The sequence below is a fragment of the Mercenaria mercenaria genome, chromosome 13 (assembly GCF_021730395.1).
Source record: "Mercenaria mercenaria strain notata chromosome 13, MADL_Memer_1, whole genome shotgun sequence".
NCBI lineage: Eukaryota > Metazoa > Mollusca > Bivalvia > Venerida > Veneridae > Mercenaria > Mercenaria mercenaria.
Window position 1 is genome coordinate 71,823,862 of NC_069373.1, and position 17,235 is coordinate 71,841,096.

General features: G+C 37.1%; 1 protein-coding gene across 1 annotated transcript in view; it reads right to left on the reverse strand.

The window, feature by feature from the left end:
- The window catches only part of LOC123529217 (E3 ubiquitin-protein ligase Mdm2-like), a 59,646-nt gene that overhangs the window by 29,183 nt on the left and 13,228 nt on the right, over window positions 1-17,235 (reverse strand). Inside the window, exon 5 of the mRNA XM_053522223.1 lies at window positions 2,893-3,089. Within this exon, the coding sequence (XP_053378198.1) occupies window positions 2,893-3,089 (197 nt within the window). The remainder of the gene's footprint in view (window positions 1-2,892; window positions 3,090-17,235) is intronic.

Here is a 17,235-nt window from a genome sequence, read left to right on the forward strand (position 1 = left end):
TTTATTTTTAGAATTTTTTTGAAGATTTTCCCTTTGTAAAATCAAGTGACCCCTGGGGCGGGGCCAATTTTACCCCGGGGGTCATGATTTAAACAAACTTGGTAGAAGTCTACTAGGCAATGTTACATATCAAATATCTAATCTCTAGGCCTTCCGGTTTATTTTTTAAAAACTTTTGAAGATTTTCCTGTAGAAATCTATGCAAAATCAAGTGACCCCTGGGGCGGGGGTCAATTTTGACCCCGGGGTCATGATTTGAACAACTTTAGTAGAGGTCCACGGCAATGCTACATGTCAAATATCTAAGCTCTAGGGCTTCTGGTTTTTGAGAAGAAAACTTTTTAAGATTTTCCTATGTAAAATCAAGTGACCCCTGGGGCAGGGTCAATTTTGACCCCAGGGTCATGATTTAAACAAACTTGGTAGATGTCCACTATGCTTCACACCAAATACCTAAGCTCTAGGGCTTCTGGTTTTTGAGAAGAAGATTTTTAAAGTTTTTCCTTTCGGTTGCCATGGCAACCAGAGTTCTGCATGGAATTCAATTCTTTGAACAATTGTTGTAGAGCTTCACCCAAGAAACATTCCTGTGAAGTTTGGATGAAATTGGCCTGGTAGTTTATGAGGAGATGTCGTTTAAAGTAAAAGTTTACGGACCCCGGACAGTGAGTGATCCTAATAGCTCACCCTGAGCCTTTGGCTTTCAAGATTTTCCTTTGATTTGGCATAGTCACCTAGTTTTTGACCCTACATGACCATGATTCAAAGTTGACCTAGAAATGATTAAGAAAAATATTCTGACCCAGTTTCATAAAGATTGAGTCACAAATGTGGCCTCTGAAGTGTTCACAAATTTTTCCTTTGATTTGACCAGGTGACCTAGTTTTTGACCCGACATGACCCAGATTCGAAGCTGACCTACAAATCATCAAGCCAAACTTTCTAAGTTTCATAAATATTGGGTTACAACTGTGGCCTCTAGAGTGTTCACAAGCTTTTCCTTTAATTTGACCAGGTGACCAAGTTTTTTATCCAACATGACCCAGTTTCAAATTTGACCTAGAGATCATCAAGAAAAACATTCTCACCAAGTTTCATAAAGATCTGGTCACAAATGTGTGTTCACAAGATTTTCCATTGATATGACCTACTGACCTAGTTTTTGAACCAATATGACCCATATTCAAATCTGACCTAGAGAGCTTCAATACTAACATTCTGATCAAGTTTCATAAAGATTGGGGCACAAATGTGGTCTCTAGAGTGTTCACAAGCTATTCCTTTGATCTGATTTACTGACCTAGTTTTTGACCCAACATCACTCAGTTTCAAACCTGACATAGCGAGCATCAAGACTAACATTCTGACCAAGTTTCATAAAGATTAGGTCACAAGTCTGGTCTCTAGAGTGTTCACAAGCTTTTCCTTTGATCTGACCTACTGACCTATTTTTTGACCTCACATGAACCGATTTCAAATTTGACCTAGAGATCATCAAGACTAACATTCTGACCATGTTTCATAAGGACTGGGTCAAAAATGTGGTCTCTAGAGTGTTCATAAGCTTTTCCTTTGATCTGACCTATGACCTAGTTTTTGACCCAACATGACCCAGTTTTGAACTTGACCTATCAAGACTTACATTCTGACCAAGTTTCATAAAGATTGGGTCACAAATGTGGTCTCTAGAGTGTTCACAAGCTTTTCCATTGATCTGACCTACTGACCTAGTTTTTGACCCAACATGACCCATATTCAAATTTGACCTAGAGATCTTCAATACTATTTTTTTTCATGCAGCTATGGAAGGTGTGAAAACTTAGACGATACATTCGCAAAATCGCAACTAAAACAATTTGAAAACAGGCTTGAAGGGGATAACAATACATTCGTAGCAGTGCATTTTTCGTAAAATTACATTTTCGTAAAAGCGCGACTTTGTTACATAGAAATAAGAAGGAAAGCAGCCGGAACCACAGCACCTTTTCGTAGTATACTGGTATTTCGTTAAATTGCAATTCATAGCATCACGAATGCACTGTAGATATTTTTTATCTTGACCTTTGAACTTCAAGGTTAACCTTGCTCTAAAGTCTAGTACCCTGGGTTGTACGCTTTGCACATATATGGATAAGGTAAATAACTGATGCAAATTTTATGAAAATCTTCCAAGCTTTAAGAAGATATGAAGTAGACAAGAAGTAAAGATATTAGACAGATGACCTTCAAGTGTGACATTGGACCTAGTAACCTGGGTTACGCACTTTATCAGGTATAGAACTGCTGCTAGTTTTGTGAAAATATTCTATGCCATTTAGAAGATATGCAGCAGACAAGAAAGGAAATATTTAATAGTTTAGTTCAAAGTAAGACCTTCCAATTAGCTTGAAACCTGGTTTGTGTTCCCTGTATGTCTTTTTCACAGATGAAGTAAATATCTGAGGCTACTTTTATGAATGTCTTCCTAGCAATTTAGAAGTGGACACAAAGTTAAGCTATTAGACCAATAACCATAGTGTGTTACTGAACTTGGATCTATGTGATCTGGTTTGTGTGCTCTGCATGTCGTCATAGATAGTGACCTAGGTTAAGCACTCTGTGGTCATGATGAGTTTAATATCTGGCGTTAATTTTCAAAAAAAAAATCTTCACAGAAATTAAGAAGATACAAAGCAGACATGAATCATGGACAGATGGACCACCAGACATGTGTGACTCCAATATAGTCCTATACGAAGTAACTTTGTACCAGGGGTGGAGGTATAACAATCTTAACTTAAAATACATTTAGTTTAAGAAGTCGAGAGTCATGAGAAATATCTTCAGAATTTATTTTGAACCAGTTTTAATTTTTCTTAAGTACCAAAGGTTTCCGTTATATAGGCAATATACCTGAACACTTATTATTTCACTTCTTTCATTATCACTTCCGTCTCCCAAATCTCCTTGAAAGTACCATGGATACCCGTCTTTGTCGGAATCGTCCCCACATGTGATACTTAAAGATGTTCCACATTTTCTTGACGGCTCACCTGCTGTTGGTACAGGAAGTGGTTTTCGACCCGAAGCTTCACCTGGACTGTTTGTGTCTAGAAGTAAGAAGTCAACAACTTGATAATGACATTCTTTTGCAGAATATTATAGAATTAGCCTTGGTACTCAAGCTTGACAAGTTTTTTTTGTCATTTCTCGGTTTAGTGCTGTTTTTGAACAGTATTTACACTTATTGTCTCTTAATTCTGTATTAGGACTAACCTGTTTCATGCAAGTAACTGCAAACTTCATATCATAAGTCAGATGTGCAAGATGAATGATTTCAGATACATCTTTTATAATCATCACAGAGAACATATGCCCTGCCAAGGTACTGAACTAATGACCCAGTGATACATAGAACCGTGCTCCCCCTACTGATTTAAGTTTGCTGGCTTCAAACTTTTTGTAAGCTTTACTGTTAGGCAAAGGAAATTAAGAAAACAATAAAAAGATTTTTATTTAAAACAGTTAAATGGTAACAGATATTGTGAAACATTCTGTTCTATAGTTATAGTCAAATTCACCCACCTTTATTTCACATCACTGAACTACTTTGCATAATAAACCTTCCCAGTTAGCCAGGTAGTCAAAGTAAGACTATGAATTATGAGGTTTTAAATTCAACCGTTGAGCAGTGCAGACAGAGGACTGTGTAGCCGGAATTTTTTCTTCTAGACCTTAATGTCACATTAATGTTATGTCAAGAGAACAATAACACTCTTTAACATGGCTGATTTGTTTGTTTTCAGTTTTGCACCATTTTTCACTTGTATTCAGATACATAATGGACAGGTAACCAAACCAATACTCCTGGATTATGTTCCAGTACAAACCTGTTCTCAGAACATTTCTGTTAACAATTCTTCTAGATAAGAGGTGACTGATTTCTGACATTATGTCTTCTATCAAATCATAAAAAGTTAACCTGCATAAAATCAGTATTTATTTATTTATTTGGGTTTTACGGCACACCAACACAGTATAGGTTATATGGTGCCAAACAGGACTACAAATTTTGGTTTCACATCTTATTTACATCGAAATAAAAACATGAGGTTATGGAATCAAAATTTGCATACCTGCTGGAATCACAGAGTTACAGCAAAACCAAGTGTTAAGACTCTATTAGTCGCCTCTTACGATCATGCAAGGGTAAGGCATAGGTTCCAATTCTTTTCATACACAGATCGTCCCAGAACCACATGGGGCGCATAACAACAGTACCTTAATAAGAGCTGTAACGATAAGTGAGACATTTTGCAATGCCCCAGTCATCTACCTCTAACCCGCCCTGAGCATTTATGCCATGTTATTTTAAAATCCCTGCATCGATGGAAGAGCTATGCAGTGGACAAGAAACAGCTAGGGGACTGGATCTTACAGATGACAATTTATCTCATGGGGAGCATTTAAGCCAAGGAATTTCAAAATTTCTTGATGAATGGCAGCGTAATGAACATGAAACAGACCCTGTTTACCTTTAACCTCTTGTTACCTTGACCTTGGAGCTAGGAGTCTGGGTCTTGCGCATGACAAGTCATCTCATTATGGTAAACATTTATGCCAAGTTATTTTTAAAATCCCTTCACAAATGGCAGAATTACAGCCCAGACAAGAATTTAAATGGAACAAGGCAGTCTGAAAGACAGCTTAATCCCACCCCCCCCCCCCCCACCCACCCTGCCTTTGTTATGGATAGTGAAAGGGTAAATCTTTGACCTTGAGATGTAACCTTGACCTTAAACTGACATGGCTGACCCATGAATTCTGCACATTGTCTTGATGAGGTGATGATTTAACCCAAGTTTGATGAAAATCCTTTAAGGGATTTAGGAGATACTGAATGGACACAAAATGGAAGGCTCAAACCTTTGACCCCAAGTTGTAACCTTGACCTTGAGCCAGCATGGCTGACTTATGAGTTCTAAACATTGTCTTGGATAGGTGATCATTTGACCAAGGTTTCATATGAATCCTTCAAGGGGTTTAGGAGATACAGAGCAGACACAAAATGGAAGGCTCAAACCTTTGACCCAGAGTTGTGACCCTGACCTTGAGCCAACATGGATGTCTCATGAGTTGTGCACATTGTCTTCATGAGGTGATCATTTGACCCAAAGTTTGATGAAAATCCTTCAACAGGTTTAGGAGATAGTAACAGAGCGGATACAAAATGGAAGGCTCAAACCTTTGACCTTAAGTTGTGACCTTGACCATGGCTGACTCATGAGTTCTGCACATCGTCTTGATGAGAAGATCATTTGATCAAAGTTTCACGAAAAAAATCCTTCAAGGGGTTTAGAAGATATAGAGTGGACACAATATAAAAAGACTAAAACCTTTGACCTCGAGTTGCGAGTTGTGACCTTAAACTTGGGCCGACATGGCTGACTCATGGATTCTGCACATCATCTTGATGAGGTGATTACTTGACCCAAGTTTCATGATTATCCTTCAAGGGGTTTACAAGATACAGAGCGGACAAGAAATGGAAGGCTCAAACCTTAGACCTTGAGTTGTGACCTTGATCTTGAACCGACATGGCTGACTCATTGGTTCTGCACATTGTCTTTATGAGGTGATCATTTGACCCAAGTTTCATGAAAATCCTTCAAGGGGTTTAGGAGATACAGAGTGGACACAAAATGTTACGGAAGGATGTAAGATGGAAGGACCGAAGGACGGACGGAGACCATTCCTATAAACCCCACCCCCACCCACCATCACCACCACTCGTAGCGGGGGATTAATAAAACACCAAAGGGCAGTGCAATTTTAATATGACCCTTGAGGGGCATAGAAAATCAAAATACAAAACATGAGCTGATGGGTGCATAACCAGACTTACAGTGCGAGTACAATACACCAGCAGGTATTAGGCAACCTGGAGATGTAGTGAGTTTTCCTCGACAAACTATTCTTAGGAGCAGCAATATGAGTTTTGTATGTTAATCAAAACAGCAGGCTTGATCTGTTTGGACCAGAAAAATATTATAAATAACAAATGGCCAAGATGACCTAGGTCGCTCACCTGAGAAACCAAAGAAGTATAAAATACAAAGAATGGCAACTGGCTGTAATCTCGTGTCAGAGTGTGAATCGGCGTTATCTTAGTAAGAACAAACTTCGGCGAGCATGGAGTTATAATTTTACCTTTAAAACTACATTTTAAATACATGTTAGCTTCTAAAACAACATTAGTTTAATGTGAAATAGTCATAAGACACAGAGTACACATTTCTTACCATCAAAAGAAGCGTGGTCGTACGCAGATAATTAACTTATCGGTGAATAATTGCTTTCGCATACAAAATGGCGCGTGGAGAACGCGTCACTTCCAGTGAACGAGATCTCATTCAGTTGTCAAGTTGTTTTGGTGGGATTTGCTCTATTGCCTTTCATTGAGTTGCCGATCTATTTATTTTTATAGCTCTTTGGAGAAACACACCATAACAGTGTAAACATGTTTGACCTAATGATTTCATAGAAACAAATATTCTAGCCAATTTTTATTAAGATTGGACCAAAAATGTGGTCTCTTGAGTTTAAACAAGTATTTTCTTAGATATGACCTAATGACCTAGGTTTTGACTCCAGATGACCCATATTCAAACTTGACCAAGATTTTATCAAAGCATTCATTTTCAGACATCCCAACTTTTTCTGAATGCTAAGTGGGAGTTTTTGTATTTCAAAGTGGGAGACTGAGGTGTTCAAGGGCAGATTTAATGCTGCAATATTTACGTTCATGGTATTACTTAACGGAAGCTTTAAATACATACATAGGTACTAAAAACACATGTAATGTGTACAACATCTCTTAAGCACTCCTAAAAAGAAAAAAAAAAAATAATGCAGCAACTAAGGAAAATATTTACTTATTTGCTCATAAAATATCACTAGTAAATTAGTCATTACTCTTTAACATGTTAATGCATTTTTCAAGTGCTGAAATGTTAATATGTTAATATCTAATTCAACTCTTTATTCCTTCTTTGCAAAATTTAATACTAATGCACTTTTAGCACTACTGTACATCTAAACTCAAAACTCCACTGATAATTAAACCTGCAATGATGTTTCTTTTGATGGAGAACAAAAGCTGGACCAGAGTATGTGAATTTTGACATTTTTGGCATGACAGACAATGAATTGAAAGTGTTAAATCCTCAAAACAAAATGTATAGAGTTAAACTTAATACAAGTTTAGGCATAGAAAATTAACTGTTTGATTCTCATTCCCACTAACCAGTATCTAAAACCCCTAGCCCCAATTTGTTTATTGGTAAAAATCTGAATATCCAAAATTGTATGTCCAGATACTGTTATACATTGCCTTTGTAAACATTGCCCATATCTCCAATTAAAAGGATGTATTTGACAAATAATGATGATGCAAAGACAGTTTAACAGTAGTTAACAGTATGCGATAGTAAGATTTACCTTGACATTTCCTCTTACTAAAATGATTTAAGAAAAATGTTTATCGAAATCGGCACCGCAGTAAGCTAGTATACTTTCGGTTTCAAAATCTTATATGAAAAGATAAAGCCGATATATTTTCTGCAGTCATGGGGCCCATTACTTTGAAAAGTAATTGATTATTAAGACATCTTTTAAATATCGATTATTAATTGATTTACAGACCAACTTCTATTTATCGATTAAATTATTAATCAATAACCCAAAGTAATCATGACTAATGATTATTTTTGAAAAGCAGAGAATGAAATATAAATCACATAGCTCTAAACATATATACAACAGTGACAAAGTAGATTCATCTAAGCAGTCAACTTAGAGTCAAATGGTTAATTCTTCACGCTTATATATAGTTCAAATATGTTTGTTGCATTTGATCATCAATCATGAGGCACTGAAATGTATTATCACTCAGCCTGCAGCGTTCTGGCCGAAAAAACTTTCCAGCAATACTGAGCAGCCGTTCAACAGGGGCAGAGGTTGCAGGTACAACAAGGAATTTTCTTGCTAGACATGCAAGTGTTGGATATTTGTCAGCATTGTCCTTCCACTATTTGAGCGGGTCAATGTCAACACATTCTGACATTAGGTATCACGTAATTTCCTGCTTGATGGGATCACAACTACCAGACATATGTAACATTCCCAGACATGAATGATTTACTCTGCTTTTACAGTTCCTTGTCGGCAGGTATATTATCCGGAAATTGGAAATGCTTCCTTAGTAGCCATATACTAATACAAGTCTGAACTACTCTGGGAGCAAATTATTTTATAAATGGCACAAATATATTTTCAGGCAAAAGAATAACAAAGGACTAAACAATGTTGACATTTGAGGAAGATAAGTATACAAGAATGTACCTTGAATAGTGTTAACTAAACTTACCAAATTACCAAATCATGATCACAAGCTAAGAACAATTATGAAATTCATTGTTTATATTTCTTGAATAAATAGGATGTCTTTTTCCCCATATTAACTTTACTAACTTTTAAATCTCCATACAATAAGTATGGTGATTTAAAACTGTGACCTCAGGCAAAGTCCAGGTAGACCTATGAAATTGGGTACACCTAAATTAGGTGATAATTGTCAATCAATATCTTGAAAGTGTGATCTTCTAACCATACTTGTTAATTGCCACTCATTTATGACATGTATGACCACAATGCTGTACATTATAAGGTAATGATCAGCCTCATATATAAACAAGTAATCATATATTAAACATAAAACAATCATGATTACAGCCTAATTTTCTTAATTAATCAATTAAATTATTAATCATTAATCAGAACAAGAGGGCCATGAAGGCCCTGTATCACTCACCTGACCTACTGACCTAAAGATCATCAAGATTAATATTCTGACCAAGTTTCATTAAGATGTGGTCATAATGTGGCCTCTAAAGTGTTAACTTACTATTCCTTTGATTTGAACCCATGACCTAGTTTTTGACCCAACATGACCCAGATTTGAACTTGACCTAAAGACCATCAAGTTTAAAGTTTCATTAAGATATGGTCATAAATGTGGCCTCTAAAGTGTTAACTAGCTTTTCCTTTGATTTGACCCGGTGACCTAGTTTTTGACCCTACATGACCCAGATTCGAACGTTTCCTAAAGATCATCAAGTTTAACATTCTAAGTTTCATGAAGATACAGTCATAAATATGGCCTCTAGAGTGTTAACAGGCTTTTTTGATTTGACCTTGTGACCTAGTTTCTGACCCCACCGGACCCAGATTTGAACTTGATCTACAGATCATCAAGATTAACATTCTGACCAAGTTTCATTAAGATATGGTCATAATTGTGGCCTCTACAGTGTAAACTAGCTTTTCCTTTGATTTGACCTGGTGACCTAGTTTTTGATCCTACATGACCCAGATTCTAACAGGACCTTAAGATCATCAATATTAACATTCTGACCAAGTTTCATTAAGATTGGGTCAAAATTGTGACATCTAGAGTGTTAAAAGCTTTTCCTTTGATCTGACCTGGTGACCTAGTTTTTGACCCCAGATGACCCAATATCGAACTTGTCCAAGATTTTATTAAGGGTAACATTCTGACAAGGTTTCATAAAGACTGGGCCAAAATTGTGACCTCTAGAGTGTTAACAAGCTTTTCCTTTGATTTGACCTGGTGACCTAGTTTTTGATCCTAGATGATCCAATATCGAACTCATCCAAGATTTTATTGAGGGTAACACTCTGACCAAGTTTCATTAAGATTGCAAGGCTCCTGATAAGATGCATATTAGCGTAAATTACGCTTTGAAATAATGCATATTCGCATGTCTTCTAATTTTTTAGCGTATAACAAGAGGACCATGATGGTCCTGAATCGCTCACCTATTCCCACATGACCCAGTTTTGAGTATGACGTCGTTTTTTCTATTATTTGACATAGTGACCTAGTTTTTGAGCTCATGTGACCCAGTTTTAAACTTGACCTAGATATTATCAAGATAAAAATTCTGACCAATTTTCATGAAGATCCATTGAAAAATATGGTCTCTAGAGAGGTCAAAAGATTTTTTTATTATTTGACCTTCTGACCTAGTTTTTTAGGGCAGGTGACCCAGTTTCAAACTCGACCTAGATATCATCAAGGTGAACATTCTGACCAATTTTTATGGAGATCCATTCACAAGTATGGTCTCTAGAGAGGTCACAAGGTTTTTCTATTTTTAGACCTAATGACCTAGTTTTTGACTGCACGTGACCCTGTTTCGAACTTAACCTAGATATCATCAAGATGAACATTCAGACCAATTTTCATACAGATCCCATGAAGAATATGGCCTTTAGAGAGGTCACAAGGTTTTTCTATTGTTTGACCTACTGACCTAGTTTTTGACCGCACATGACCCAGTTTCAAACTTGACCTAGATATCATCAAGATGAACATTTAGACCAATTTTCATACAGATCCAATGAAAAATATGGCCTCTAGAGAGGTCACAAGGTTTTTCTATTATTTGACCTACTGAACTAGTTTTTAACTGCACGTGACCCACTTTCAAACTTGACCTAGATATCATCAAGGTGAACATTCTGACCAATTTTCATGAAGATCTCATGAAATATATGGCCTCTAGAGAGGTCACAAGGTTTTTCTATTTTTAGACCTACTGACCTAGTTTTTTACCGCAGATGACCCAGTTTCAAACTTGACCTAGATATCATCAAGATGAACATTCAGACCAAATTTCATACAGATCCCTTGAAAAATATGGCCTCCAGAGAGGTCACAAGGTTTTTCTATTTTTAGACCTACTGACCTAGTTTTTGACGGCATATGACCCAGTTTCAAACTTGACCTAGATATTATCAAGGTTAACGTTCTGACCAATTTTCATGAAGATCTTGTGAAATATATAGCCTCTAGAGAGGTCACAAGGTTTTTCTATTTTTAGACCAACTGACCTAGTTTTTAAAGGTACGTGACCCAGTTTCGAACTTGACCTAGATATCATCAAGTTGAACATTCTGACCAAGTTTCATGAAGATCTTGTGAAATATATGGCCTCTAGAGAGGTCACAAGGTTTTTCTATTTTTAGACCTACTGACCTAGTTTTTGAAGGCACATGACCCAGTTTCGAACTTGACCTAGATATCATCAAGATGAACATTCTGACCAACTTTCATAAAGATCCCATGAAAAATGTGACCTCTAGAGTGGTCACAAGCAAATGTTTACGGACGGACGGACGCACGCACGGACGGACGGACGACGGACAACGGACACCGCGCGATCACAAAAGCTCACCTTGTCACTTTGTGACAGGTGAGCTAAAAACGTACATGAAATTACAAAAACGCATGCAATGATTTTTTACAAGCGTAAACAAAATCTGAATTCTCTGGATGCTTTACATAACAGTGCACAATCGGCATTTATTGTGCCACATTGAACGTACACAGGCATTGAATGGTACTCTATAAACCTAGGTTAAACTATATTATACACTCAATGCGTGTGTAAATCAAATTGTTGGGAATCAATATTGATAGTAAGGTAGTGTATTTTAAAGCGGTGTCGATTTAAAATATCAACTTCCGGTGTGGAGTAAACAACAATATGTCTCTTTCTAAGAATGTACGAAGTGAACAAACGTGCTACGCATTCTTTAAACCAACAAAAAATAATTCCCAAAATATCGTTAAATTTTTATTGAATAATCTATTGGATTTAGCAGTGAGTGTGAAGCCAAAGCAAGCCAATGGAGAAAAAGAAGCAAAAACTTGAATGCTGAATTGAAACTGAACTGTAAACAATTTCATGGGTGTTGTTACACCCAATAAATATGTTATAAAACTGATTTCTGTTGTTTTTTTTTCTCATTTACAAATATTCAGGAGTCAAAATTACCTCTAGTCAATTTCAGATTTTAACATTTTACTCATTCGCAAGAATTATGATGAGTAAATATTCACAGGCAAAAAAAATTATCTGGAGCCCTGAGATTGGGCCAAAATTGTGACCTCTAGAATGTTAACAAGCTTTTCCTTTGATTTGACCTAGTTACCTAGTTTTTGACCCCAGATGACCCAATATCGAACTCATCCAAGATTTTATTGAGGGTAACATTCTGACCAAGTTTCATTAAGATTGGGCCAAAAATGTGACCTCTAGTGTTAACAGTCAAATTGTTGACAACTGACGGACGACAGACACAAGGTGATCACAAAAGCTCACCTTTGAGCACTTCGTGCTCAAGTGAGCTAAAAATGTATGATTAACGATGATTAATGAAAAATATTAACTGATTATTAATCATTATGATTACTTTAATGGACCGCCCAATGTCTGGTTTTCTGATCTAAATTTGATTGGAACTGATTTTTATTGATAGAAATTAATTAGAGCTGTCAAAGGAGTGACGAATTATACACCCACATTATGGCCTTGTCATAGAACTAAGCCAATATCAAGCTAAACTTGCTTGACCTTTGACCTACTGACCTCAAAATCAATACAAGCCATCTGCTAGTCATGATCAACATCCCTATGAAGTTTCATGATCCTCAGCCTAAGCGTTCTCTAGTTATTGTCTGGAAAAGGTTTCAATGTTCCAGGTCACTCTGACCTTTGGAACTCGTAATCAACAGGAGTCATCTGCTGGTCATGACCAACCTCCCTAATAAGTTTGTTATCCTATTCCAGTGTTCTGAAATTATTGTCCGAAAACCATTTTAAATGTTTCAAGTCACTGTAACCTTGACCTGTGACTCTTTGACCGCAAAATCAAAAGGGGTCATCTGCTGGTCATAACCAGCCTCCCTATCAATTTTCATGATCCTAGGCTCAAGCATTCTCAAGTTATCACCCGGAAACTGTTTAACTATTTTGTGTCATTGACCTTGACCTTTGACCTACTAACCTCAAAGTGGAAACTGACCTGTATTTTATTATGTTATACACTTGTACAAAAAAATATTATCCGAGACCCAAGCGTTCTTAAGTTATCATTCGGAAACAGTTTAACTGTTCCGAGTCATTGTGACCTTGACCTTTGACCTACTGACCTCAAAGTCGAATCTGACCTGCATTTCATTATGATATGTGTACAAAAAATAATGATCCTAGACCCAAGTGTTCTCAAGTTATCATCCGAAAACCATTTAACTGTTCCAAGTCACTATGACCTGCCTTTCATGATGATACACCTGTGATACACCTGTGTACAAAACATTATGATCCTAGACCCAAGTGTTCTCAAGTTATCATCCAGAAACTGTTAAACTGTTCAGGGTCACTGTGACCTTGACCTTTGACCTACTGACCTTAAAGTCGAACTTGACCTGCATTTCATTATGATACATCTGTGTACTAAAATATATGATCCTAGGACCAAGCGTTCTTAAGTTATCATCCAGAAACCGTTTTAACTGTTCAGGGTCACTGTGACCTTGACCTTTGACCTACTGACCCCAAAGTTGAACCTGACCTGTATTTTCTGATGTTACACCTGTGTACCAAAAAAATTATTTAAATCGGTTAAGCCTTTCAAGAGTTATCATCCGGAAACCATAAAACCAACAGACCGACAGACAGACTGACAAACAAGCTCACTCCTACATACCAACCCCACAAAACGTTTTGTGGGGGTATAAATACCTGTTTCAGTTGTGACACATTAATCAACACCTGGCTTTGTTATATCGTGCAATAAACAACAATCAACAGGGGTAAATACGAGTGAAAATATCCGAAAACTATTGTTGACAGATTCATTATTAGCGAGAATTAATTAATGTAATGGTGTGGATAATTTTACTTTGTTTGATTTTTTTTTAATCGGGAGATTTGGACTTCTTATTGGGGTGGTCAGGTTTTACATCCAGAATCGGGAGAAACCTGACGGGATCAGAAGGGTTGGAATGTCTGCATTCTGACAAAATTTCATGAAGATCAGTTGAAAAAACAGTCTCTATCGCTTACACAAGGTTTTTCCTTGATCTGACCTAGTGGCATACTTTTGACCCCAGATGACCCATATTCAATCTCAACCTAGACTTCATCAAAGCAATCATTCTAACCAAATTTCACAAAGACCAATTGAAAAATACAGTCTCTATTGTATACACAAGGTTTTCCTTTGATTTGACCTAGTGACCTAGTTTTTTACCTTAAATGACCAATTTTCAAACTAGGCCTGGACATTATCAAGGAAATCATACTGACATAATTTTATGAAGATCAACTGAACAAAGAGCTGCGTTCAATAAATGCTTGATGCCCCCAGTGGCATCCTTGTCGATAGATTTTGCACCTAAGTCCAAAACGAGGTCAAGGTCAAACTGAGGTCAGGTAATGTTTGAAGATGAGGAACGGTCAAATTTGGTTAACCAAGAGATGGCCCATATAAAGTAACCCAAGTCGAATATGAGGTCAAGGTCAAACTGAGGTCAGGTGATGTCTGAAGATGAGGAATGGTCACAGGTTACATTTGCACTAGTATCAAGTCATTCTAGAAAGGGGTATTGATGCTAGACGAAACAGTCCCATTTGTTTAACCTTGTATGGACTGACAGACGCATGGACGGACGGACAGGACAATCACTATATGCCTCCCGCATCAGTAGATGCTAGGGGCATAAAAATACAGCCTCTATTGATAACACATGACCTACTGACCTAGTTTTTGCCCCAAGGTGGCCCATATTGAAAACTTGACCTAAATTTAATCAAGGCAATCATTCTGACAAAATTTCATGACGAACAAATGAAAAATTTAGCCTCTACAGCATACACAAGGTTTTTCTTCAATTCGACCTAGTGACATACTAGTGACATACTTTTTGACCCCAGTTGACCCATATTCAAACTCTACCTAGATTTCCTCAAGGCAATCATTATGACCAAATTTCATGAAAATCAATTGAAAAATACAGTCTCTATCGCCCGCACAAGGGTTTTCTTTGATTTGACCAAGTGACTTAGTTTTTGACCTCAAATGACCCATTTTCAAACTAAGCCTAGATTTTATCTAGGCTATCATACAGATATAATTTCGTGAAAATCAATTGAAAAATACAGCCTCTATTGAATACACTACATTTTTCTTTGATTTGACCTAGTGACCTAGTTTTTGACCCCAGATGGCCCATATCCGAACTTGACCTAGATTTTATCAAGGCAATCATTCCAACCATTTAAATGCAGGTCAATTGAAAATACAGCCTCTATTGCATACACAAGGTTTTTCTTTGATTTGACCTAGTGACCTACTTCTTGACCCCAGATGACCCATTTTCGAACTTGGCCTAGATTTTATCAAGGTTATCATTCTGACAAAATTTTATGAAGATCAGTTGAAAATACAGCCTCTATCGCCTACAAAAGGTTTTCCCTTGATTTGACCTAGTGACCTAGTTTTTTACCTTAGATAACCCATATTCAAATTTGGCCTAGATTTCAACAAGGCAATGATCATTCCGACCAAATTTCATGAAGATCAATTGAAAACTAGAGATGCTTTTGAGAAAAGTGCATGTCTCCCACAACTGCCCCTATGAAAAATGTTAGTTTCTCTAGATGTTTTAGACGAGTGGATCCAATAAGATGGTCTAGATGAGTGGATCCAATCCGTAATCCAAGGGCCATAAATCAAAAGTGCCTGGGCGGATTTGGCTAGTTATCGAACTTGGGTAAGGTCTTATGGCCAAACACATTTTGTTCAAGTTTGGTGAAGATCGGATAAGAAATGTTCGACTTAGAGAGCGGACAAGAGTAATCAGACGGATTTTTTCGGTAATTCAAGGGCCGTAACTCTAAAATGCCTGGACCGATTTGGCTAGTTATCGAACTTGGCTGAGGTCTCATGGTCAAACACATTTTGTTCAAGTTTGGTGAAGATCGGATGAGAAAGTCAACTTAGAGTGCGGACAAGAGTAAAAAGGCCGATTTTTCGCTAATTCAAGGGCCGTAACTCCAAAATGCCTGGACTGATTTCGCTAGTTAACGAACTTGGCCGAGGTATCATGGTCAAACACATTTTGTTCAAGTTTGGTGAAGATCGGATGAGAAATGTTTGATTAAGAGTGCGGACTTGAGTAAAAAGGCCAATTTTTTGATAATTCAAGGGCCGTAACTCCAAAATGCCTGGACCGATTTGGCTAGTTATCGAACTTGGCCGAGGTCTCATGGTCAAACACATTTCGTTTAAGTTTGGTGAAGATTGGATGAGAAATATTCGAATTAGAGTGCGGACAAGAGTAAAAAGACCGATTTTTGGTAATTCAAGGGCCATAACTCCAAGACACCTGGACCGGTTTGGCTAGTTATCGAATTGGCCGAGATCTTATGGTCAAACACATTTTGTTCAAGTTTGGTGAAAATCGGATAAGAAATGTTTGACTTAAGAGTGCGGACAAGCTTTGTGACAGACACACAGACAGACACACACACACACACACACAGACTGGAGTAAATCAATATGTCTCCCACACCACTGTGTGGTGGGAGACATAAATACAGCCTCTACTGCATATAGGGCTGTCATTGATTGGGTCTTAGGCATACTGACAATACTGATATGTTGGAAGACAAATATCGACGATACATCGATATATTGATTATAAAGTTAGATTTACAACCTGTTTGTTCATGTGCATGCTATATACCTTCTTGTTGTAAGTTAATGTTATTTTTTGTTTTATTGCCTACTTTTCATATTACTGTTTGATTGTGTTGTATTTGTATTTATGAAATAAATGAAAATAATAAAGACTGCTGCGGTACAAGTTTAGACATGAACTTTTAGACACCTACAGTTACTTAAGCCACATCTTTGCTGGCAGAAAAGTTATTTTAGAGTGTTTATCTGGATAGATATTTTTTCCTGTAAAATATTGATTTTTAAAAATGGGAATCTATAATCGATCCGCCAAAAAATATTGTTTATATATCGATATTGTTTCTATCGATGACAGCCCCTATAATTGCATACACAAGGTTTTCCTTTGATTTGACCTAGTGACCTAGTTTTCGACCTGATGACCCATTTTCAAACTTGGCCTAGATTTCACCGAGGTTATCATTCTGACCAAAATTCATGAACTCAATATCAGTTCTAAATACAGCCTCTATCACATACACAAAGTTTTTCTTTGATTTGACCTAGTGACCTAGTTTTTGACCCCAGGTGACCCATTTTCAAATGAGGCCTAGATTTTATCAAGGTTATTCTGATTCTGAC